Below are 25862 nucleotides of genomic sequence, written 5' to 3' on the forward strand. Positions count from 1 at the left end.
ACTTATCGCTGAGTAAATGATTTAATTAGTTTTGATTATATGAATTGTTAATTTTTCTATTCAAAGTTTATCCATTTTACCCCTTACGAATAAAGACCGTAAAGAAACAACTGATTTTCTTTCAATTAATTTATAAAAATGTTTTCAACTACGAATATTGATTTCCAAACACACTTCAAGTATATATTTGTAAATACAAAATTAATTTCTAAATCAAATTAAGCAATTTCTATATTTCAATGATTTCAAAATGATAAAGCAATAAGGTGAAAATCAAATGAAAACTCCCTTCAAGAATGAAATGATAAAAGCAAGATGTGTGAGAAAAAGTCTATTGTGTCCCTGGAAAACTACATCTGCAATTTTGCATACGATGCATAAACACCAGTCACACACATCAAGATAAGGTTGGGTCATCATACAAGCGTCAAATATCCCATGATGTCTTAGATTAAACTCCAGAGAGTTATGGCAAATGCAGGAAATTTGGTATCGCCAAGAAGCTCCAATCCAATATTCAATCCATGCCACTCCATAGATAAGCTCAACACCTTCAGGTTGCTCTCTCGGATTCACTGTTACAATAATGCCACTGTCACTGTCACTGCTTCTTCCAAAAGAAAGGATGACTTCAACTCTCCTCTGGTAACTTGCTATATATGATATATATTCCCCTCTCTTTAATTCCTTTATTTCTCTAATTTGTTCCAAAACTGAAGTTCAATAATATATATATATATGTATGTATATGTATATATATGTATGTATATTCTGAGGAACAAGATGGTGGAGGCATTTACTCCTTAAATGGCAGTATTATTTAGTTGATGTGGCAAAACGTAGGTTGGGAAGAACACGAGCAGGGCTGCTCGGCGTTTGATCACAATATCACCAAGTGATGGCAGATACAGTGGGGATTGGACAAGTGATTATCTGGTCTCTTTGGACGACCTAGATTTACAGGATTTGATTGAAGACGATGATAACTCAAATAAGAAAAAGAATGCACAAGTTTTCATCAATCTCACCGTCCAAAAGGTGCTTCCAAACATTTCACTCCCAGGTGTCAGTGGATTTCACATTCGTTTTTAATTTCATTTTGAAACATGATTTCACCTCTCTATCTGGAATTGTATTTTCTATCTTCATTGGTGAGTAGAATGAATAGACTCAGATTTTGAAGTTGTTTAGTACATGGCAATGGCAGCATGCTAGCTTTGGTTTATCCGTGGATGGAAGAGTCACCACATCCTTCACTAGAAAGTGCAGCAACTGTTCTACTCCCTATTGCCGACAGGTATTTCTTTCTTCCATCACCACTATGTATTAATTAATCGATTAATGAATGTAGTTGCAATTGATGTGTTGAAGATATATCATATCCTATATAGCACTTGACACTGATACCGATATCACACAGATACAAATACAGAAATATTATAAATTATAAATTATATAAATTGATAATAAAGATTTGTGTATTAGTATGTTTCACTTTTTTAGCAGAAAAATGTTTGTCACGGCTAGTTCAAAAAATTTGTTCCTTATTTTTATAATCATAATAAAAATTTATATATTAAATTTAAATTTTTAAAAAACTAATATATATTTTTATTAAATTGTTTTAGATCCATACTAGAATTGTCAAAAATCTAACAAATGTTTTTTGAATTTGACACTTCATAGATACGTGTTCTCTACGAGTATAGTAGATTGTCAGTGTCCGATACGTGTGTCCGACACAGACACATCATTTAAGAAGAGTGTCCGAGTCTCATAGATTTGATGTAATAGTGATTATTTATTGACGTATGGTGTTAAACATATAGTATGGTTCCATGGTTGATTCTGCCTTTACCGATGGTTACAGATTGATGCAAAATTTAACGTATGGGTTCTTATAGCACCTAAAGATGAACGCAAGCTACCACTACCTGAAATTGGAGATGACCCTAATGTAACTACCCTCTTCAACCTTTCTATCTTTTCTTTTTCGGAGTTGCTCTAAATTAATATCAATTTTGAAAAAGTTCACCCGTTCAATTCTCACGACCAAATTCTGTTGTAGTTTTTTATACTATTTCAAAAGCCTCGTGTCTCATTCGGAGGAGTTTTTCTGTAAGGATTTATATAAAAAAAAGAAAGTGAATTTACATGTTTTTAAAAATGTTAATTTTAATTTATAAAAAAATATTTTATTTCTTTATTCATATTTTTCTTTTCTAAGAAGTTCTTGTACACAGGCTCATCCAAACCATTCTTAAATTATTTTAAAGTTTTTCAAACTTTCAAGAGAAACTCTTAGTAACTTATACTTAAAGAGACTCCTAGCATATTTAACTTTTATTTTACCCAGTTTTATCTATACCATTCTTTAGGTTTATATATTCCATTATTTGAGAGAATGCTTTTTTACTTAACCTTATTTTGGAGAAAACTGTTAATCTTAGGAGATTTACACATATCACAAGAATTAGTCTGTTTAAACAGTATCAACTTACATCTCAGATTGATTTGTTCGTGATCTTTAATACTGTTGCCAAAATAATTAAGGGCAGTCTAACAAAACTACTCATTCAACACAGGTGATATATGTTAGACCTGGACACGAAGTTGATCTTGGTTCTCTCGTACAAGATGCCATCCGGCTAACCTCAGCAGTAAAAGTATATTTAGCAGCATTGCATATAATGTTTTTACAGATTGGGTTTTAGATTTTTTTATATTTATTTGTAACTTTGCAGGACTCTTGCTCGGAATTATGCGAGAAAACTGAGGGTACAATACAATGTAAGCTTTTTTTTATTATTTGAAATTTTCTTGGAGATCCGAGGTTGTTATTCATTACTCTTCCAATCTTTTGTAATACAAGGAATAGAACCAAAAGCAACCTTGAAAAAAAAAGAATCTAAGATATGCTTATTAATGATCTTTATTTGTTTTCAGATATAACTGGAGAAACTCAGGCTTCGGTTGATAAAAGGTGGTCTAGACTATTGGCACTAAAGAAAAGAAATTTATGATTTATTGCATAAACTAATAACTTTAATGTATACAATAATCGTTAGTTTGCAAATATAGATTGAATGTATACTGTATTATTATGAATGTTTTGAAAATCTGTTTTACTTAGTCCTGCATGTGTATACTTCTGCAGACATTGTATAATACAGTGAATGAAAAAAAAGCGTTTGACTCGAGATTCTTATAGGTTTAGCTATCCCATCTCAAGTTGTTTAAAATGCAGGATTTAACATCTCTTTGATGAGAAAAAAAAAAGATAAAATTTAACACCATTGAACCTACAATGCGGATACGGCTAAAAAAGCATCGTCAGTGTTTCCGATACACCACGGACACGCGGCGAAAGCATGTCCGATGCGGCGAAAGCGTGTCCGATACGGTGTCAGACGCTTTTTATTGAGCCGGAAACGACCCTCTTTCTGAATACGCCACACGTTTCCCTCCTTGGACACGCCAGAAAAGCCAAAAAAAAAAGACGCGATTCAGTGTTTTAAAAACCTCTTCTCTTCCACACTAAATCTCAGATAAAATCTGATAAAATCTCAAACAAAATATTAAAATCTCCAAAAAGTAAAAGTTAAACATTATGTTTTTCTTGATTTTTTTTTATATAACAAAATATATTACTACATTTTAATTTATATATAGCCGTATCACGTGTCCTATAATTTTCAGTTTAACCGTATTTCCGTGTCCGTGCCGTGTCTAAGCTTCTTAGGTTTGATGAGGTGACTTACTTGGTATAGCTAATCTGAAACAAATATCACTGCGTTCTATTCCAGATTTCTGCCCCAGGAAATTTACCCAATTAAAGGCAGTATTCAATCTCAGTATTCATACAAAAAAATTGGTAATGATTTGATTTCAACTGTCATCCATACTGATTAGGAGACGAGCTTTTAAGGAACAAGATCCACATGGAAGAATTACTGAACCTGGTAAAGTATCAAGATTGAGTATAGATATCCCACTTCCTTCCCTCACTAAGGAATATCCCATTTTCTTCAATTCCAATGAGTCTACAGAGAAGTAATCACCACATCGGCATTGATAGAACAGTTCCAATGCTTCTCCAGCATCTTCAACCATCATATCATCTAAGCTCAAATCTTCTGCAACTTCGGCAACTTCGGCGGCCAAGAAATCCTGCCTTGTTCTTCGCAGCTCGTTATTATAAAGCGAGCGGGAGCTTGAATCACTCAGAATTTCCCAGGCCTTCTGTACTCTGAGGAATCTCTCTCCATCTATTTGATTAGTGCTAGATGTCTCTGACGTCTTCAATAGCTTATCAGGATGGAAGCTGAGTACAGCACTGCGATAACTGGCACGAATTTCTTCATAATTTGCATCTTCTTTGACATTGAGAACCTCATAATGGGTTTCCTGAATCGCATTGTTGTCCAGAAGCATTTTTTGATGTTGCTTGAGCTCAAACCACTGACAGTGAAAGGTTGTCTGCGTTCAACAGATAAACATCAGAGACAAGCAAATAGTCATAGTAATATCACAGAACGTACAAATCTAATTAAATATAATACTTAAAAGTCTTAAACCATACATATATCACAAACTCTCTTGCTTGGAACCAATATATGGAATCCAATTGAATCAGTGTTTGAAGTGTATTTTAAACCAACGCTATTTCAAACTCCATTGCAGTTCTCAAAACATAGTATGCTCTAATTTGCACAAATTTCTTACAATGCACTTATAAGAGAAGAATTTATTAAAATAATGCATTGAGCTTTTCTATAAGCTAAAATCAATTCAGGAAAAGTTATACATGTCTGCACAACATCTTCGCACCATCCTGCAATAAAGAAATCTTATATTGCAATTTGGAAGTTATATATGTCCACGGCTTTCTTTGTCCATGGCTTCCTCAGTAATGCATGCAGCTGAGGAAGAATCTGTTCCTGTAGACGGAAGAACAGAATTGATGGATATTATAGAAGATGATGCTAATCCAGGATGGTCAGGATTTCCTGGAGTAGGCATTACAGGATGCACAGGAAAAGACATGGCAGTGGGCATCCATGAAGTAGTTGGACGATAATTAGGATCCCAATAACACAATACAAAGTCCAGAAGCAAAAATATCAAATCAAGTATATATCCCAAGCGATACAATATTAAGTGGAGGAACACAAAATCAATCAAACATATATGCGTGGCATTACAGAAATACAAATTTCCAAGAACACAGAACCAATCAATCCACATATGATGAAATTAAAAGAATCAACAGAGAGTGTTATGTTGAAGGGGAAATCTTCTTCACACAGAGACGGTAAACGCAAACGAAAAGGGATTTGTTGGTTACGATTCCCCGTTATAAGAAAAACAAAAGCAACGTTACACAAAACTTGAACGACACCGTTGGAGAAGTAAACAAATAATAAATGGGAGTACGTACCCGGAATCGGAGGTGTTCAATCTGTGATTTATGACCTTTTTTCCGCTCCTTCTTCTGCAGTTTCCACTCTCTTAACACTTTCTCTTCCATTAGGTTGAATTTTATATATAAATTTTGTATAATGGAAATTTCGTCAATTTTTTAATAAATTAAATTAGAGTAAATAATCCATGTTTTTCTTAACTTTTTTGGAGAAAATTATTTTGTGACAAAAATATATTAAAATTGAAATGATATATATACATATATAAATAATTTTTATTTAACATGAAACTAACATATTTTTATTTTGAATTTAATTTATATCATGTAAACATTTCCCCTCCTAATGATAAAAAAAAATATTTCCCACCTACGAATATCTTCTTTCTATCCCATCATATTTGATATAACTTTGAAATATTATCAATCATTTACTTAATATTATGTGTAATAAGTTCCTTAATTATTAAAATAAGTATTTGGTTTTTCGAATCTACGAACTTTAGAATTATAGAGTTTGGAAAATATACAAATTATATAATTTGAAAATAAATAAAAAAATAAACCCTCCATCTTCTGTCGAAAAATAGTTTTGAAATTAAAAGATTTATGGAGGTGCATGAAAAAATTATGAAGTTGGAGAAAAAAATTGCACCAACTTAGACCAGTGAGTCTTATTCATATATATAATTTTATTTCATAAAAAAAATATTTTTTAATAACTCTTTCTAATTAATAACAAAGAATAACGTAAAAATAGTAAATATCTTCTATTTATTCACCAAAGTATTCAATTTTTTTAAAACAAAATAGTAAGGTATTTTCCCATTAAAACAACATATAACATTAAATTAAATCAGTAATATATATTTGATTATATAATTGAGTTTTAAGATTTTAAAAATATATAAATATAATTTTCCTGAGTTGGAGGAATACATGCACGTATTTAAATGCATATTTATTACGAACATCATTTTGAACATTTAAATTAAAAAAATGACCCAAGTATATGTTCCAATTCAAATTATTTGACAATGAAATTATGTTATAATTAAAATAAATTGAACAGTTAAAGTGACATAAAAATAAATTAGAAAGTTTACCATTTAATGTCTTTATCATTGATTAACCGCGTGGAGAGGATAAAGTAATCTTTATGCATCTGGTTTGAATGAGGGAAGAAAGTGATTTGAAAAGTGAGAAAGGATATGGGGGCACTGCTCTCAATAATGTTGAAAGTAAAGTGTAAACAGTATTACGAACTGATAATATATAATTATGTTCTAACGTCAAACTAAAGGGAGAATTGATAAAGAGTAAGAGAGGAGTTACAAAAAGAATTATCTTCGGTCGTGCGATCTCCCAGATTGCAATGGATATTTGGAAGATTCTAGAGGATTTCTACCTCTACCGTCACTATGTTTGTCTTCCCTGGAATCGTGTGAATGAGATGCCTTTTGGCGCCGCAGCATGTCCTCTGCATACCGCCGCCACAATGCTTCTCTTTCTTTTCTTGGAACTTTGTTATATCTTGGATCAGATTTTAGAACTCGCTTAGCTGTAGACCAAGAATTAAGCACTGTTTTTCCATCGTCATTTTCATGAGATGCAGCATCGGAAGTCAATACATCAGCTATCAGAACTCTAAACTCGTGAGCACATCGCTGGCCAAATCACAATGGTCACCGGTGTTAGGAGTGGGACATATAAGTGAATGGCATACAAACAAAACCACTACCTCATATATTGTTCACTTACCTCCTGAAGCATCTTCACGTGTTCCCGAAACAACTTTTCCGTATCAGAAGAATCAAGTTCAGGATTAGTTGCGCGTCCTTGAGGATCCTTTTCTAATTTAGGCTTGGATTCCGTCCATGATGCCTAAGAACAAAGTACATAAATGCCATTAATTTTACATTAATAAAAGAAAATGGGATAAAATTAATCATCAATATCAGCCAAGTTCCTAGTAAATAAGAAAATTACAAGTGAGCAATCTTAAGCAATCAAGTGTCAGAAAAACTCACTCGCATTAATCTAATTCTCATCTATTTTTTAATAAAAGCCTTCTAATTACGGAATGCACATTAATCTTACATTCAAGATGGTACTGAACTGCGATGAGCCAGAAATGGGAGAATAAAGCCGAGAAGATATCATTACTCAACAAAAGTAAGGTAAATCCAGAGGCACTACACACATTCTAATCCTTTCAGATTGGGGGATAGTGTTAAGTTGATTATTATAGATTTTGAAAACAATTTCCGTAGCCCTTCCACAAAAAAGAAATCTATACCAGAGGATCTTTGATTATCTCCACCAGTAAAGCTTGAAAAGAAGTAACTGCCTCCTTTCTTCGAATTTTTAGTCGCACCCTCTCCATTTCCTGTTCTTCTCTTTCCTTCCTTTTGCGCAGCTCTCGTTCTCTTTCCCTGAGCTTGTCCTGTAAAATAGTTGCAACTTCCTGTAACTTGCTTTATAAAATCAATACATCACAAAAAGTAATGAAAATGAGTTGTTATGGGAGCACATCTATACAAAAATAAATAGGTAGGAAGGTCAATTTGGTCCTTGAAAGTATATATAGAGGTTTCAATTTAGTCCTGGAGTTAAAATAAATTAAAATAAAGTCCCTGAAAGTAACATCCATCTCTCATTCATCTTTCATTTTAAGTAGGTTCGTGCATTTCACCATTAAAATGCAATTTAGTCATTGTGTGTTATCATCAAAATACAATTTAGTGTATAGACTAAATTGCATTTCAATGACAATATGTAGGGACCTATCTGAAACGAAGGATGAATATTTAAAAAAGGAAACTACTTTCAAGGACTTCTTATTTATTTACCGACATTCATGAACTAACTGGAAAAAAGACCATTATAAAAAAGAAAAATAATGAATAAAAGACACTTCAATACCCAAAATAAAAGTCACTACAACAAAAGTACACTTCCAATGAGCTAAAAATGTGCAGTTCAGAAGCCTCTACCCACCATGAACATACTGGGCACCAATAACAATGATAATACGGAAAAAGAGTAGATGACAGCTATTCTCGTTTCTATTAAGCAACTTATTTGCTCATTTAAAAAGGCAATCATTGCATATTAACCGGCAGATACCTGCTCCTCCCTTTTAGCTTTGGTCTCTCTTTCTGCGGCGTATTCTGCAGCTTTCAGTTCAGATAAATACTCATTGAACAAAACTTCCCTATCCTCATGCCTCACAGATTTATATCTTGGGTCATCCCTTAAACTTTCTTTAACCTGTATCCACAGAAGATTATAGATTAGGAAGAACAAGTCACAGAAAATTTGAGAAATCCATATGCCACATTCAAAAGTTACACTTACATGTATACTAAAACTTGTTTCTAAAACGAGTTAATTATCAAACTTTGAAAGTATATTAACAAATCTGAAGTTGAAGCTTGTGAGAAAATGAGAAAGGAAAACTTTCTAAATGTGATTGATTGTTTTTTTGCCCAGCATAATGAACTTATTCAGGAGCACTACAAAAATAATCAATGCCAAAGAATCTAACGAGAGAAGAATTTAAGATACCACAATTACCTAAGATTCATTGACCCTAGCTATACCATGAGTATATATAGGCTACTTGGAACAATAAACATTAAAGAAGTTATTATTCTCCTAAAATATTCCTAATTCCAACACTTGCTAACATATCCTCCTTGTTTTTTAAAAGGAAGATATTAGAAAGGCTCAATCAGAAAAAGAACATTAGCAAGTCGTACCCAAGAGCATCTCAGCTTGCTAATATACCCCTAAAAACAATTACGAATATATTGAGCCCCTGTACGTGTGAGACGGTGATATTTAAATAAATAATGATTATTGAGAAAATCAACACTTGATTTTGTTACAGCCAATATCATTCTCAGTAGCATAGAAAACAAACTTTTCAGCCTGCTATCATATAACCCAAAACATTTCATTCAAATCCAAAAAAAAACACAGCCACTTGTGAAGTAAGACTTGATCCCTCCCATTTTTTCAGGCATCAACTCGAGTAAAAACTAATGACCGAGATCTAACATGTATAAGTTAAGAAATTAACTCATAAGGAGACAACTTAAAAAATTACACAAGCTCGCATGTTTGTCATCTTGAAAGAAAATTACATAATATTATCTCAGCACTAGAATGCGTTTCAAATCCTGCATCTAAAAAGCAGAAATAAAATGTCAACACTAATTTACAACACACATACCCTGGACCAACGTGAGTTGAAAGATATATCCCCACGATCTTTAAGCATTGACTTAAAACTGGCTGCAGCAGCTGCACGCATTGCTTGAGTCTTTTCTTCAGCAGCTTTCTTCAAAGGAAATACTCTGAAACACAAAGAGGAACCCGTCAACCAGCACTCTGTAAACACTGCATTTGATAAAAAAAGCCATCTACCATGCAAATTCAAAGAGTTCAGAGGGCATAAGGACACACCCACAGTGAATGCGAGAGTCTGTCATTAGCCTACTACCTGCTGACTCAAGTTGCTTTCAAGGATTACAACAGAAATCATTTCTCTGTCTAGGAAAAAGTTCAATATTAATGCAAATGAGGATCCAAACCAAAGCAGTACATATACACAGAGTTAAGAACTTCCCCGAGTTGGATGCACCAAATTTTGAATAACAAAAATCAAAAGGATTGGCTGGAAAGATGCCATTCATTTTTGACAAATGCCATATAGAAAGAAGAAAAGAAACAAACATGCAAGAGATGTATGATTCCTTTGTCTTTATGCCTACTTGGTAAAAGAAACTGAGCTACATTAAAATATCATCCCCTCTCTTGGGAATCATCCTTGGAACAGAAGGTAGAATGTAAAGATGGTTAACAAAGGAAATATTGCATTTGCGTTCCCAAATAACTGGTAAAATTTGTAGGGCAAGAGGGTGGGAAATGAAAAAAAAAATGCACCTAATTCTAAAAATAAATAAATATATAAGACCATAAGACTACCAAGTAGGAGGTGTTCATTGGTTGTGTTTCATTACACCCGTTTCTCAACCTGATTAGAATTGTTTGGGTTGAGTTGGGTTGGATTGGATTCATTGCTCTACCAAATCTGAATTAATCCAACCAGATTACAATTACATTTTGATACAACTATCAAATAATTATATTGTAAACTCGTGAACAGCCCTACTGCCAAGCAAGTATGTATTGATTATTTACATTTAACATTCTCAACCAATATTTTGATCTGTACCTAATTAAGCTGAACAACCTTAACATTTTTCCTTCTTTTAACACTATCAACCTGAAGTCCATAAAAAGCACAATAGCACCAATCAAAACCCATTCCATGCAGTAACCTTGATCCCATGAGTTCAAGGCAGATCAATAGATAAATCCTAGTTCCAGGATGTTGCTTAATTTAATCAAGAGATTAACATGTATAGCACAACTTTTGATATTGATGAGGATTCTTCTTAGCCTCAATGAATTTCGGACCTAACTAAGGTGTGGATGTAACTCATGTTACAAAACTCAGAATTGGGTGATTCCAAAACAAGGTGAAAATCCACTATTTGGCATGCAATTAGACTCTTAAATCACCAAGAAAGGCTTCGTAAAACTCAACTGCATCAAATATTGTCATCAATCATCACAATTTTGAGGTTTTCAATCAACCCTATCCGATTTTCGGACTAAGTGGCTCCCAGCATTATCTTTCGTATTTCTAAGTCAATGGATATGCATTTAACAAATTTTTGCAATGTGCAACAGACATGATACTGTATCAAACAGTGGCTACTTTGTAGGTAATTCAATCTCTTCCCAGGTTGAATACTAGACCCCAGAAACTTGTTTTCCATTAAAGAATACTACCATAATTCGATTAGAAAACATGCTTATTGTTAGAGATCCTACTACATCGAATAGAAATAAGATAAATTTATAATATATAAGTAGGTGCAAACCTCAAATTACAAACCAGTTTTGTAAGATTGTGTTATGATTAAAGTTCACTTCTTAATATGGTATTAGAGACATTTAGAGTCTATCCTATTGAGAGTTTTATGGGCCTATCGGGCCACTATCAGACCACCTATATATATATATATATATATATATATATATATATATATATATAGATAGTCTGTTGCATAATCAGGAGAATTATGCTGTAATTAAGTGCAGATTCCATTTATATTTATTAGGAGAGATTTGTTAGTGATTTGATTTTATTTGATTTGTACAGCTTTAAACAACCATTATAATTGTCTTTATTTCCTTCCTTAAGTAGATTGTAAAACAGTCTATAAATAGAGACTGTAATCACATTTGTAAGACACATCAGAAATACATTCCTTCTTCTATTTCTTTCTATTCCTTTCAACTTGGTATCAGAGCTCCTGATCTGGGAGACTCTGTTTCTACAATTTTTTGGCAGCCTTCATTGCTGCAAATACTTTTCTAGGCAGCCTTTATTGCTGCAAATACTACCGCTGCCGACCTCTATAGCCGACCTCTACCTCCGCTGCCGACCTCTATAGCCGACCTCTACCTCCGCTGCCGACCTCTATAGCCGACCTCTACCTCCGCTGCCGACCTCCGACGCCGACCTCCGCTACCGACAGACGTAGCCGACCTCCGCTGCTGCCCGACGTTGACCGACGTAGCCGACCTCCGCTGCCGACCGACGTAGCCGACCGCCGCTGCCGACTGACGTTGACAGACGTGCCGACCGACGTTGACAGACGTGCCGACCGACGTAACCGACGTGCCGACCTCCGACGCCGACCTCCGCCGTTGACCGCTGCTGCTGAAATTTTTTTTTTCCAGCATTTTTTTTCAAACAAAAATCACCTCCAGTTTTGTCGTGTTTCGGTCAACTCTTACCAATGGCAACTAACAACACAACCTCTCTTAGCTCCAATGATTTGCCGATGTTGCAAAGCAGTTATCGTCTCGATGGAAACAACTACCTGCAATGGGCCCAGTTGGTTCGTGCTACTCTCAAAGGAAGGAAGAAATTGAGTCACCTAGAAGGGAACCCTCCAGCCAAAACTGATTCGAAATATGAAGACTGGGACGATGAAGACTCTCTTATCATGACCTGGTTATGGAATTCTATGACGCCAGAGATTAGCCGAAATTGTATGTTCTTCTCCACTGCTAAGGAGATTTGGGAAAACCTTTGTCAAACATACTCCATGAAAAAAGATACTGCAGCATGGTACGAGATAGAAAACAAGATCTTTCATACCAGCCAAGGGAGCCTTTCAGTAACAAACTACTATGGTATGTTGAATGGTTTATGGATCGAATTAGATCAATATCAAAATTTGAAGATGAAGTGCACAGATGACTGTATTGCACTAACACAATTTCTTGAAAAGGTACGCATATTTAAATTTCTTTCTGGATTAAACCCTGAATTTGATCCAATTAGGATTCAGATTTTGGGAAAGGAAAATTTCCCTTCTCTCTCAGAGGTTTTTCACATTGTACGAGGGGAAGAAACTCGGAGGTTAGTAATGTTGGATGGGGGCAACTCCGTTGATAGTTCAGCTCTAAGTACTAACAACTCTGGTGATAGTTCAGCTATGGCGACTGGCAAGGGACCTATAAAAGGTTCATTTCCTTCATTTGGAAAGCCTCCCACAAAGGCTAATCGTGAAGATCGTTGGTGCAGTTATTGTAAAAAGACAGGTCATACTAAGGAAAGATGCTTCAAACTTCATGGAAAGGAGAAGGTCTTGGAACGTATTGGAGGATTCAAAGGTACCATACAAAGGCATGCTAATCAAGCATCATCTGACTCTGAAAGTACGACCTTACCTTTCCCTCAAATAGCAGAGGAGGTCCCCTCACTCAGCAAAGAAGAGTTGGAACGTTTACGAGCTCTCATGAACTCTCTTAGTAAGACTAGCTCTTGTTCTTTAACCATGAGTGGTAAGAGTTCTAGTTTCTTATCCTTTAATGCTTCTGGTACTGAGAATATCTGGATTATAGACTCTGGTGCTACTGATCATATGACACCTCATTCCTCTTATTTTTCATCCTACAATGTCTTGTCTTATAACCAACATATTACTGTAGCTAATGGTTCCAATACCCCCATTACTGGTCGTGGTAATATCCACCTTCAACCTTCCTTCCCTTTAAAAAATGTGCTTCATGTTCCCAACCTATCTAATAACCTCTTGTCAATTCATAAGATTACCCAAGATTTAAATTGTGCAGTGACATTTTTTCCTTCCCATTGTGTTTTTCAGGATCTTGCCACGGGGAAGACAATTGGACTTGCTAAAGAGCAGGGCGGGTTATATTACTTACAACAGGAAGAAACTAAAAAATGTGCTAAACTACAGGCACACACTTCTAGTCTTCAGCAAGGCACTGAATCTTGGTCATCTTCTCAAATATGGCTTCAACACAGACGTCTTGGACATCCTCCTTTTAGTACCCTAAAATCCTTATTTCCTGTTTTATTTACAAAATTATCGGTTGAGTCTTTTCATTGTGATGTTTGTCAGTTTGCTAAACACCATAGAACAACTTTTCCTTCGAATAATAATAGAAGTTCAAAACCTTTTGATCTTATTCATTCTGATGTATGGGGACCTTCATCTATTCCTAATATCTCGGGTGCAAAATGGTTTGTTTCATTTATTGATGATTGTACTCGCGTTACCTGGATATTCCTTATGAAAGATAAGTCTGAAGTTTTTCACTTGTTTGTAAATTTTTACAAAATGGTTCAAACACAATTTGAAAGTCCAATTAAGAGATTACGTTCTGATAATGGACGAGAATATGTCAACCAGAACCTTTCAAAGTTTCTTCAGGAAAATGGAGTTGTTCATGAATTAACCTGTGTGGACACTCCTCAACAAAATGGGGTTGCTGAAAGAAAAAATCGCCATCTCCTTGAGGTAACTAGAGCTTTACTTTTCCAAATGTCTGTTCCAAAATCTTACTGGGGGGAAGCCGTCCTGACTGCCACTTATTTAAAACTAACCTAGATGATTTACCTATTGCCTTGAGAAAAGAAAAAAGATCTTGTGCCAAATATCCTATATCTCAATTTGTGTCTACAGAAAAACTTTCTATGCAGCACCAGAGTTTTCTTTCAGTTATTGATTCTATTAGAATCCCTACATCAGTACAAGAAGCCTTAGAGGATGAGAACTGGGTTCGAGCCATGAATGAAGAAATGAAGGCATTAGAAAAGAATGAGACTTGGGAGATTGTAGAGAGACCAAAGGATAAGAAGGCAGTGGGTTGCCGGTGGATATACACAGTGAAGTATCAGTCTAATGGCACGTTGGATCGATATAAAGCAAGGTTAGTTGCAAAAGGGTACACTCAAACCTATGGGATCGATTATGAGGAAACTTTTGCTCCAGTAGCAAAAATGAATACAGTCAGAATTATTCTCTCCTTGGCAGCGCACTTTGATTGGGAGATGCATCAGTTTGATGTTAAGAATGCCTTCTTGCATGGATGCTTGGAGGAAGAAGTATATATGGAGATTCCACCGGGTTATGGTAATGTCAATGAAGAAAATAAGGTGTGCAGACTTAAGAAGGCCTTGTATGGTCTTAAACAATCACCTCGTGCTTGGTTTGGAAGGTTTACTCAAGCTATGGTATCTTTGGGGTACCGACAAAGCCAAGGTGACCATACTCTGTTTATAAAACATTCTCAGAATGGTAAACTCACTCTACTTTTGGTCTATGTAGATGATATGATTATTACAGGTGATGATGAGATTGAAAAACAAAATTTGAAGGAGAGACTAGCTGCTCAATTTGAGATGAAGGATCTTGGGAAGCTGAAGTACTTTCTTGGGATAGAAGTTGCTTACTCAAGACAGGGCATCTTTATTTCTCAAAGAAAATACATCCTTGATCTTCTCAAAGAGACTGGTAAGTTGGGTTGTAAGCCCACTGGAGTGCCAATAGAGCAAAATCATAGGATTGGGAATGATGAGGAAAACCCAAAAGTGGAGAAGACACAATATCAAAGACTTGTGGGGAAACTCATTTATCTATCACACACTAGGCCAGACATAGCCTATGCAGTTAGTGTGGTTAGCCAATTTATGCATGATCCAAGGGAAAGACACTCACAGGCAGTAGATAGAATTCTTCAGTACTTAAAAGCCTCCCCAGGAAAAGGATTGTTATTCAAAAAAGGGGAAAACTTATCCATGAAAGTATATACTGATGCTGACTATGCAGGATCGATTGTTGATAGGAGATCCACCACAGGCTACTGCATGTTCTTGGGTGGAAATCTGGTGACATGGAGGAGCAAGAAGCAAAATGTAGTTGCAAGATCAAGTGCAGAGGCAGAATTTAGAGCCATGGCTCAAGGGGTGTGTGAACTATTATGGGTGAAGATCATACTTGATGACCTTAAAATAAAATATGAAGCTCCTATGGGCTTGGCGTGTGATAATAAGTCTGCTATCAGTATTGCACACAATCCTGTTCAACATGATCGAACAAAGCATGTAGAGATAGACCGACACTTTATTAAGGAGAAGTTGGATGATGGTCTTATAGCCACGGAGTACATCCCGTCAAGACTACAATTGGCAGATATGTTTACTAAAGGACTTCCCACAAAACAATTCGAAGATCTTACTTGCAAGTTGGGAATGATAGATATACATTCACCAACTTGAGGGGGAGTGTTGCATAATCAGGAGAATTATGCTGTAATTAAGTGCAGATTCCATTTATATTTATTAGGAGAGATTTGTTAGTGATTTGATTTTATTTGATTTGTACAGCTTTAAACAACCATTATAATTGTCTTTATTTCCTTCCTTAAGTAGATTGTAAAACAGTCTATAAATAGAGACTGTAATCACATTTGTAAGACACATCAGAAATACATTCCTTCTTCTATTTCTTTCTATTCCTTTCAACTTAGTCTCATGTTGAAAATCCCAAGTCAGTTAGAGATGAGGCCAATTCATAGTATATAAGTGAATGCAAATCTTACCTTACAAACCAGTTTTGTAAGGTTGAATTATGCTTAAAAGTCCACTTATTAAGACTTATTAAGAAAGATTAAGTAGGGACCTTTTATACTTTGTATGCCCAACATCCATGATGAATGTTCACAAAATCCAAGGAATGAAAAAGAAAATGACCTATTCGATATCCATGCTAAGAATGACAGATAGAAATATAGACTTCCAAACACAACTTGCACAAAAGCATCATGTGATATGATAGACCACCTCTATTCCTAGGCTAGGAGATCCAAAAGCATGACTAGTGTGAAAATTAACAAATCAAATAAGTAATATAATGGAAAGGATGATGTGAATGTGAAAACATCACATGCAAAAGAATGAGAGAAACCAAACGGAATATCCTATTAAAATGCAAAGTGGCACCTATCATTCAATAGGTGCTCTTGCTCCTTGCGGTCCAATGCCTCAAACCGTGGATCATTTGCCCATTTCTTCCGGAAACTTTGATAATCAGTATTGTAATTAATATCCTGAAAAAAAAATCAAATTGTATAAGCATTTAGAAGTTCCACAGATTGAAGACGGTTAGACTGTACAGTGCAAGAATAATTAGTATGAATGAGCATCAAAATAAGGCAATATAAACCTCTGAGGCTTCATCCAGTAATTGCTTAAATCCTTCAATTGCAGCCTTCTGTGCAGCCCGCTTTTCTTTGCGTTCTTCTTCTGCACGAGTTTTAACATAATGCTCGAACAAGGATCTCCTAGCAGAATAACTTGGGATGGCCTGTAATGACACATTATATATAATAAAAAGTTTGCATGACAACATAAACAAGCCAAAACGTGGAAATATAATAAGATACAAGAAAATACAATCTTGGGGATAAGACACGTTCCAAAAAGAATAGACAATTTTAAAGCTAGGTATATTGTCTCCAAAAGTTTTCTAGCCCATATGCATGTCCATCAGAGAACTGTCCCTAAAGAAACCATGGGCTGAAAATCATAAGGAGGCCATAGAAGATAACCATACTACATAATTTTGGCAAGGAACAATTTCCTGCAAGAGCCCAAAGATGCACAAATTTACCTTTCTTCCCCCAAAAAACTAGGCAGTGGGAGCAGCAAACTCTTTAAAATTGAAAGATATAATATTGATATGGCTCCTAAGATGAAACATTTACATACATGGACAGAATTTAGAACTTACTCTTGAATCAATTACACTAAACCACGTGTTATACAAAAAATTAGACTTAATTTCACATAAGTTTCTTGTTTTTACATTTTCACTTCTTGACAACTTGATCAAGTGAAACTACTAACTTAAACAGGGATACCATTCCCGCAACACACATGATACAATTAAGACAAAGTTGATAGAAATTCCAGCATTGAAAAAAACTGTGAGTGAACAATTTATGTACTACTATGACAGTCCCAGTTGAAGGAAAGGCCACTGGCTCCCAATCAAAATATTAAAAAATATTTAGTTTCATGATACCTTAAAACGAGGATCAAATACTATCTTTGGCAATTCTTTCTCCCACTTAGAGAATGGTGCCACTCCTCGCTCCTTGAGCATCTCCTACAAAATTAACCAACACAATAAACAAATTATTTGATATGAACAAAAGCGAAAATGAATTATGGTTTACAACTTTACGAGAGTGAATCATGGTTTACAACTTTATGGTGCACACACTGGTTACACAGAACAGATTTAAGACAAACACAAACAATTATTCAGTGAATCTTATTTTATACAAATGTTAGCGGACTTTATAGTTATGTAAAAAGGCAGTAAGAAGGGATTCAATTCAACATCATAAAATTAAGAACTTCCTTTTGTAGGTGATATTTGAAATTTTGTAGTTGTTACCCTGATAAGAGAAATGAGAGGAAAGATTGATTTTTTTCAAGACAAAACACATGCTCAAGCCTGGACCCGGTGTCAGAACACCCCAAACAATTCAAATACAAGTATGTGAACTATTCCAGGGCAGTTTGTCAGCTTCTTCTTTCTTTCCAGAAGTCCCCTGACTTCTCCCCTTTGCTAAGTGCAACCAGACAAATAAGGGCTCTAATAATTTTAGTAGTAACTAACTTCATTTATAGTTGGGCTAGATTAAGCCCAAGCCATACTCCTGTTTTCTTCTATAGAGCCTTCTAAAACTGCATTCAAAGTTGGAGACCCAGCATTACAAACCCACACAAGAATCCATATTTCCAATGTATGATCTCATACCTTGCAATTGGATCCTATCCTAACATTCCACTATGCTCCACAGCCCTGGTACCCAACCTATCTGGCTGTGCACTAACCCTTTGACTAGTCCTACCTAAGCAAACATTGCAATGGTAATGTCACCCCCCATGCTGCCCATTTGCAGCTGAGACATGGTGAAAGACTTAGATAAGAATTAATAAGATAATTGGGAGAAGCCCACCACAAAAGCTAACCATTGTAATTGGAGACTCCAAAGCCTTAGAAAACCCCTCACCAGAATCCCATCCATAAGCTTTTATTCTAGATGACATGGATGCCTTCTATTTCATTTTTATGTTTGCAGTTAAAGCAATACCTTTTGTTATTCACAATAGGAAACTCGAAACACCATCTAATAACATTACCATAGTCCCAATAACTTCTAGGAACGGATTCTCCACTTCCAAAGAGTCAAATACACTTTCTAAAACAAATAGATAGCATAGCATAGTTCATTTAACAAGAATATGCATAAGGAATATTGGCAATTACTTTTTGGCGCATTTACTGTTTCATCCATCTATACAAGTAAATAATAAAATAACAATCAAAATTCTTACAGATATTCTTACTGATACATTATTTAGGTAATTATATATGCTTTATGATCATTATTCAATAACAGAAAATCCTATTCACTGAAGAAAAATCAAGCTTACCAAAGGAGGAAGAGTAAGGATTCCTCACTCCTTCATAAACTACTAAGAAAGCTAGCCACCAAACATAAATAATTATTAGTTGGAAATAAGAAAATAGCTTTACAATCCATACACTTTGTCAACAAAGGAGATCCACGTGAACGAAAAATAAAATATAAAATTTGCACTGAAGCATAAATATAAATAGAGACCATCATTCCACGCTACAAGCCTTCTTTCCTGACAAAACTTAAAAAGGAATTATGGCTCCAAGAGAAACTGGACTAGGGTGCACCATGACTCTGGAACAAAGCGAAATTCTGAAATACTTGATCCAACAATTTTAATTTTAATTTGTTACAGAAATGGTGCAATAAAGAATTTAATTAAATACAAATAAACAGCAATTTAACAGTCTTTCATGAACTTTTCAATGATAAAATTCTTAAAAACAATATAATCACAACAACTATGCAAATAACATCCAAAACAAAAGTAACATTGAATAATAAACCTAGGGTGGAAAAAAATGCAAAGTGAGGGGGAGAGCTATATTTCACATGATAATTTTAACTTAGCTATCAATCAATGATGAGATCAGTGCAGGAGGAGTAGGATTCCTCATAGCAGAAAACAACCGAAAAGAACTACAACGACTCAAAGAAAGAGACAAATATACCTTGAATTGAATGATGCACTCCTCCTTTGAAGGCCCACTATCTTCATCTTCAGAATCTGAAGATGTATCGGAAACATTAGCAGCACCATTACTATCTTTTTGTTTATCTTTGCTATTATCTGCTTGCATTCCCTTAGAGGTAGATTCAACTGCTTTTGAACCATTTGATTCAGATCCTGTTTGTACTGATGGTGCAGGAATAGAAGAGGAAGTAACAGGTGTTCCTGAGTCCTGCAATTTCTTCTTGATCAAATCCAAAGCCGACGATGAGTTCTGTAGATTAGAGGGTTTAAGAGCTGCAGCATCACGACCACCAGTATTAATAGCAGGAGCATTCAGAGTAACCATTCCAGACCCTCTATCAGACAATACATTATTATTTGGAACTGACATTAACTGATCTTTTGTAACATCACCATCTTGTTTCTTTTTCAATTCAGCCACCTCATTTGGAATTTGCCAGCAGCTAGTCTAAAATACAACAAAATGAAAAAAATAAACAATTCAGAAAGCTTCAGCTATTAGATGAATTTTCACAGTAATGTTAATAACAATTTAGAAAAAATGGTACAGGCAACATTATGTCAGCGTGTAACTTGGTAGTTCAACCCAGAAAGACAAGAACTCAAAGGTAAACAAGACAAACTGAGACAATAAAGTTGATTGATTTGTGAATATGGGAACCGTACCTTGGTTCGATTGTTGTAGTAATATTTTTTTCCATCACTTGTAGAGACCAACAGCCAATCGGTACCAGGCAAATCCGTCCTATTCCAAAAAAAAAAAAAAAAAAGATGAAAAGATAAGATTCTTTGGTCATAATAACACAACTTTTTTTTAAGCACCAACATGCGAATAACCTTGTGACAACTAAGACAGAAGAAATTACAAATGTAAGTGGAATACATAAAAATCACCTAACCCATGAACAACGAATCTCGTAATACCCCCAGCACCATAGCAAGACACTATATGCAGTTAAACATCTAGCAATTATGATTTCTTTTCAATCCAACAGTACTGACACAAAAAATTCTATTGGATCAGATTGATTTGTCTATATTATAGAACCCTTCCACACCAATCAATTCATCCATATCTCTAAATAAGGCATGAAACTTTCTTAGGAATATTGGTTGCAGTGTATTCAATTCTTCACGAAATATGTTCAGTCATAATAATCACATTTACCCTATGTTTGGATGGAGAGAGAAAAACAAGGAGAGAAAAATCAAAATTTGAAATTTTGTATTTTATCGAGTAGAAAATAAAAATAAAAAGGGGAGAAATACTAAAGAATTCAAATTTTGCTCTCCAAGTCCTAATGCTAAATTGCAAATTCTCTCCTTTTTCATTATCTTTCCTCTCATCCAATCCAAACAAAGGGTTAAGGTTTAGCACACATGTTTTAACACAAAAAATAATAAAGTAGAATAGTTATTATTTAACCCTCCCTTTCATTCCCTTCATTTTGACATCTGGAGAGGGGACCAAGGGGATCATCATTTATCCCCCCCCCCCCCCCCCCCCCACATAGTTTTACCAGCTTATACTGTCCTCTTTCCCTGCTACAGAACTAAGAATTAAACTAAAAAATTGAAAGACACCTTTTCAAGGCCTCTTAAAACAAAGTCAGCAGGAAAAATACAAAATAAAAGACCCAGCATAAATTCAGAGTTAGTTTGTACAATAAGATGGCTTGTGCCACCAGAAGATATGCAATGAACTTACATTGAAACTGGAGTAGGCTGAGCGGAAACTTGGTGAGACTGCATACACATCCAAAAAACATCAATAAACTGAATTAAGATGAAAAATATATAGGATCATAAACACTACATCATACAATAGCAGGTGGTTTTGGATAGTAAATAAGGCATCGAATATGACTTTCTTCAGTTAGAAGTTACAGTTTTAGTCTACAAATATCAGGTCTCCGAGGCTTTTCCCATTGGTTAGGGTAGCCAGTATCCTTATCTAAAATAATTAAATATTAGATACTGACAAATAGAGAACATCAAAGAATTTTTGTAATGATAAATGTTAGAACACACTCCAAAAAACAGAGAAGAAAAAAGGGAGAGAGAGAGAACAAGAGATATAGTACTGAAACTGAAATTTTACCTCATCTATGTATCACAATACAACAATACTATTTATAATACAATAACAAGTAGTTAGTTAACAGCCCACTTACTAGCAAACCAACATACAATACTAACTGAATTATGTACAATAAAAACAGTACATGAGTATAAAAAGTATATAAAATAATATTATTTAGTGATGAAGGACACAATACTGTAGAGGATCAGCAAAGAACACAGGACCGAGTATCAGTACCTCCCCTATAAATCCAGCAGGTTTATCATATGTTGATTCTCCAGTCATGGCATTATAATAGTATATAATTCCTGCTTCAGTCTTGTGGGCTGTCCAGGCCTCTAATTGATCATTATTAGAAGTATCCTCATTTGGGGCGATGACAGCATTTAATTTCTTCTTATCATCTACAACCACAAAACAACAAATTTTAGGGATGAGATTTCCCTTTTCAAACATGTCAATGAGAAAATGCATTTCAGAAGAGCAGTAGCATTGCATTGTGCATACCAGCTGGCCCTGAAATAACTTCTGTTTGCAAAGCAGTTGTTCCCCTCAGCTGATTGCTGGAAGCAGGTGAAAAAGTGCTACTGCCACCACTCACAGGTGTAACACCACGAGGTTGAGAATCAGGAATTGGAACAGCAGGGAGAGTAACACCACGTGCTGGAAATGGAAAAGGGCCAGGAAAAGGAGCGGGGTATTGAAGATATGGGGGCCTAAATACACCACTCATCTGTGGGGTCTGTAACCAAAGTCCCTGAGGGGGAGCAGCCATAGAAGGCATGGATGGATAGGGTAAACCTTTCAGAGGGTTAGTAGGATCTGATGCAATGGCTGAAATTGGCATGTTTGGTCTCAGTAATGCTGCTGAGGAAGAATCTGTTCCTGTAGATGGAACAGCAGGATTGATAGATATCATAGAAGATGATGCTAATCCAGGAGGGCCAGGATTTCCTGGAGTAGGCATTACAGGATGCACAGGAAGAGACATGGCAGTGGGCATCCATGAAGTAGTTGGACGATAATTAGGATCAGAGGGAGGCATTATGGGTGTAGAAGTATGAGCAGGGACAGAATGTGGGGTACTTGACGCAGATGACAATTTAGTAACATCCTGTGCAACAGAATCCGATATTTCCTGCAATAAGCAAGTATAAGTAGGAGGAAATAATCATTGTTGAGATTTTTTCCTGTCAGATTATTGGTGTACCAATTACATGAAGACATTCATTACCATACACCACATGATATCCATGATTTATTTTGGGTTGAGAGTGTACCCACATCACACACATTTGAAAGCAACAACATCACTTTGTTATCTACTATTGCATAAAAGCCTAATGCAGAAGTAGCACAGACAGAACCCATTGTGCTATTATACATACATCACCATGCACTATGCTACCAACAAAACCATTTTCTTCATTATAACATTAAATTTTGTGTATATTAAAGTTACTTGCATGCTATACTTCAAGCGCATTTCATTTTACCTTAGCACATTTTCTGTCCAAGCTAGGCCCACCTTTGGTCAATGGACACTTAGTTCACTTCAGCATTTAAAGGTCATTATCATTCTTGTTTGAGTAGGTTGAAACTTGAAAGTGAAATGGCAAGGGAGGTAAAAGTGAAGTGACGGATTAAAAGGTTTTGATATCCACTAATGACTTGTTGCTTGGTGTAGTTTGAGGAAAATCTCACTTTAAATTCAGTTTCACGGTAGAAGAGGGAATAAAGTAGTTGCACTCCACCACTTTCAACTGTCCCGTATTGTTGTCAGACTGATCAAGTGTCAAGTGATCTTCATTCCAACATTTCCACCAACTCAAACAGGCATATCTAAGAGTTTCCACAAATTTCCCTAAAATAAGGAATCACCCATACTCACTCCTCTCTAATTGATCTTGCAACTTGCTCTCTACAGTTTAAAATAAGAATAGAGTAAGGAACTTACACTACTAGATTGAGTATTCTGCTGGTTGCTAGGAAAAGCGGCACCACTCGGGGGAATATTATATGAAAATGAAAGAGCAGCATGCGACGAGACACCAGGAACTGGAGGTTGAAAAACTACAGGATTCACTATCGAATTGGATTTTATCACCTGCATTAAAAAAAAAAACAAATATAACCAACAGAGTAATGTGTAACAACACGCGACTGTGATTGAAATACAGCATTACATCACCATACACCCATACACTAAAAGCAAATAACTCGGTATAATACTGACATTATGTGCCGAAGACTGCTGAGAGCTTCCCGAAGCATTGGCATTCTGAAGAACACCGTAAGGAAATGGAGGTGCCGGTGCCGGTGCCGGAGCTACAAACGCAGTTGCATTAATCAATTTTGAATGAGCCGTTGCTCGAATTGACTCAGCAGAAATAACATCAGATAAATCGAAAGCGTAAAAGAGGAGTAGGTTTACCGGTAGAAGGAGTTGCATTTGCGGAATTAGGTGTGGGAGAAGCCACAGGAAGAGACATTTCTCCGGACACAGGTGGCGGCGCCTCGTGCGACAACCACGCCGGCGAAGCCATTGAAACCGATCTGCGTTCATAACAATTGACATTAGGTGACGGAAACAAAGCAACTCGCGACAATTTTGACAAAGGCGAATCGTAAATTAAAAAGCGATAGGAATAGGGCTGCGAAAATCGAACAGAGAACAAAATTGACGCAAAGCAAATAAAGAATGAAGAGAAAAAGCAGAGAGAGAGAGAGAAAGGATGATAACGAACCAGTGGAGAGTGTGGAGAGGGAAGAAGAAGGCGCGAGGTAGAATTTGGATGGAAACAGTTGAAAGCGAAAAGAGCAGTGAGTGAGTGAGGGAACGTTTTGTTTTGAGTTGAAAGAGAAGAAAATGGAAATGGGTTTGGTTTTATGTATATGTGTATATTTTTTAATTAGGTTAGGGCTACCTAGCTTGCTTCTTCGGACCACAGTACTACCGGTGAGTCTTATTCATATATCACAATTTTATTTCATAATAGAATAACTTTTTTATTAACTCTCACAAAAGTATACAAAATTATAACAAGAAATCAGTAAGGTGTTTTTCCATTAAAACAACACAAACACTAAATTAATACCCTAAAGTTGCTATGTTTTGTTTTAGAGAAAATTTGCACTGTCTTTTGCCTTTGAGAGTTTATTTTGTGAAACAAACATATACATGTCCTGTTAATTGAGTTTTAAGTTGATAATTTTTAGCAGAAACTTACAAATTAGTGAAGATTTTTAGTAAGATATTTGTTGTTGGTGTAGTAATGTTTTAAATTTTACATTTATCATGTTTTAGACATTATTTGTGTTCTTCACTATTTTATGGTGAATGGAGTCTGGGGATTATGGTAAATTTGAGTTCGAAATTGTAAATAATGTCAGGTTAATGTTTAAAACAATTTTACTTTATAGTAAATGCACTTTAAAGATGGCATGAATTTATTATTATTCATTGATACTTCAATTACTAATAATAGGATGTTTGTTTGAAGAAAATATAGACTAACAAAAAACCTTATTTAGTAGTAAAAAAATATAATTTTGCTACATATTTTACTTTTCATTCAGATACCATAAAAAAACTGACATGTTTTAAAATTGTGTCTTTCTTCAGTATAATAATGTTTGATAATTATATTAGTATTATTCTATTTGACAACAAACTTCAATGTGTAGTTTCCCATTATTGATTAGTGTTCTCCTTTGTTGATAACTAGAAAAATATAAACATAGGTTTGAATAAGTGAACATAA

General features: G+C 35.2%; 3 protein-coding genes across 11 annotated transcripts; 1 reads left to right on the top strand and 2 right to left on the bottom strand.

Moving 5' to 3' along the window:
* Positions 1-352: 352 nt before the first annotated feature.
* LOC137832130 (E3 ubiquitin-protein ligase, putative (DUF177)) lies at positions 353-3211 on the top strand. Of its 5 annotated transcripts, none has more exons than XM_068640183.2 (7): positions 359-645; positions 844-1065; positions 1208-1297; positions 1871-1957; positions 2586-2666; positions 2745-2790; positions 2947-3211. In XM_068640183.2, the coding sequence occupies exons 1-7, from the start codon at positions 469-471 to the stop codon at positions 3021-3023; spliced, it is 780 nt and encodes a 259-aa protein (XP_068496284.1). In that variant the 5' UTR covers positions 359-468; the 3' UTR covers positions 3024-3211. The 5 variants fall into 5 exon arrangements, with proteins under 5 accessions (XP_068496440.1, XP_090153291.1, XP_068496284.1 ...); XM_068640263.2 differs by having other exon boundaries at positions 364-645; positions 844-1038; XM_068640339.2 differs by lacking the exon at positions 1871-1957 and having other exon boundaries at positions 353-645.
* Positions 3212-3776: 565 nt separating this feature from the next.
* Positions 3777-6623, bottom strand: LOC137832361 (DNAJ heat shock N-terminal domain-containing protein). Of its 3 annotated transcripts, XM_090297166.1 has the most exons (3): positions 5441-5503; positions 4808-4940; positions 3777-4479 (listed from the first exon to the last, which is right to left on the bottom strand). In XM_090297166.1, exons 2-3 carry the CDS (start codon positions 4820-4822, stop codon positions 3889-3891), a joined length of 606 nt encoding a protein of 201 aa, XP_090153292.1. In that variant the 5' UTR covers positions 4823-4940; positions 5441-5503; the 3' UTR covers positions 3777-3888. The 3 variants fall into 3 exon arrangements, with proteins under 3 accessions (XP_090153292.1, XP_068496636.1, XP_090153293.1); XM_068640535.2 differs by lacking the exon at positions 4808-4940 and having other exon boundaries at positions 5441-6623; XM_090297167.1 differs by lacking the exons at positions 4808-4940; positions 5441-5503 and adding an exon at positions 4583-4714.
* PRP40C (pre-mRNA-processing protein 40C) lies at positions 6614-25049 on the bottom strand. Of its 3 annotated transcripts, XR_016517270.1 has the most exons (18): positions 24846-25049; positions 24533-24654; positions 24335-24426; positions 24056-24205; positions 22606-23236; positions 22336-22502; positions 21724-21761; positions 20682-20760; positions 19993-20463; positions 17911-17994; positions 17050-17190; positions 16827-16933; positions 9896-9978; positions 9663-9786; positions 8552-8695; positions 7722-7868; positions 7184-7306; positions 6614-7089 (listed from the first exon to the last, which is right to left on the bottom strand). XR_016517270.1 is itself a non-coding variant. In XM_068639988.2 (17 exons), exons 2-17 carry the CDS (start codon positions 24642-24644, stop codon positions 6766-6768), a joined length of 2934 nt encoding a protein of 977 aa, XP_068496089.2. In that variant the 5' UTR covers positions 24645-24654; positions 24846-25049; the 3' UTR covers positions 6614-6765. The 3 variants fall into 3 exon arrangements, 2 of the variants coding, with proteins under 2 accessions (XP_068496089.2, XP_068496163.1); XM_068639988.2 differs by lacking the exon at positions 9896-9978; XM_068640062.2 differs by lacking the exons at positions 9896-9978; positions 24056-24205; positions 24335-24426; positions 24533-24654; positions 24846-25049 and adding an exon at positions 23595-23722.
* Positions 25050-25862: the final 813 nt, after the last annotated feature.

The sequence above is a fragment of the Phaseolus vulgaris genome, chromosome 11 (genome assembly GCF_051622355.1).
Source record: "Phaseolus vulgaris cultivar YP4 chromosome 11, ASM5162235v1, whole genome shotgun sequence".
Taxonomy (NCBI): domain Eukaryota; kingdom Viridiplantae; phylum Streptophyta; class Magnoliopsida; order Fabales; family Fabaceae; genus Phaseolus; species Phaseolus vulgaris.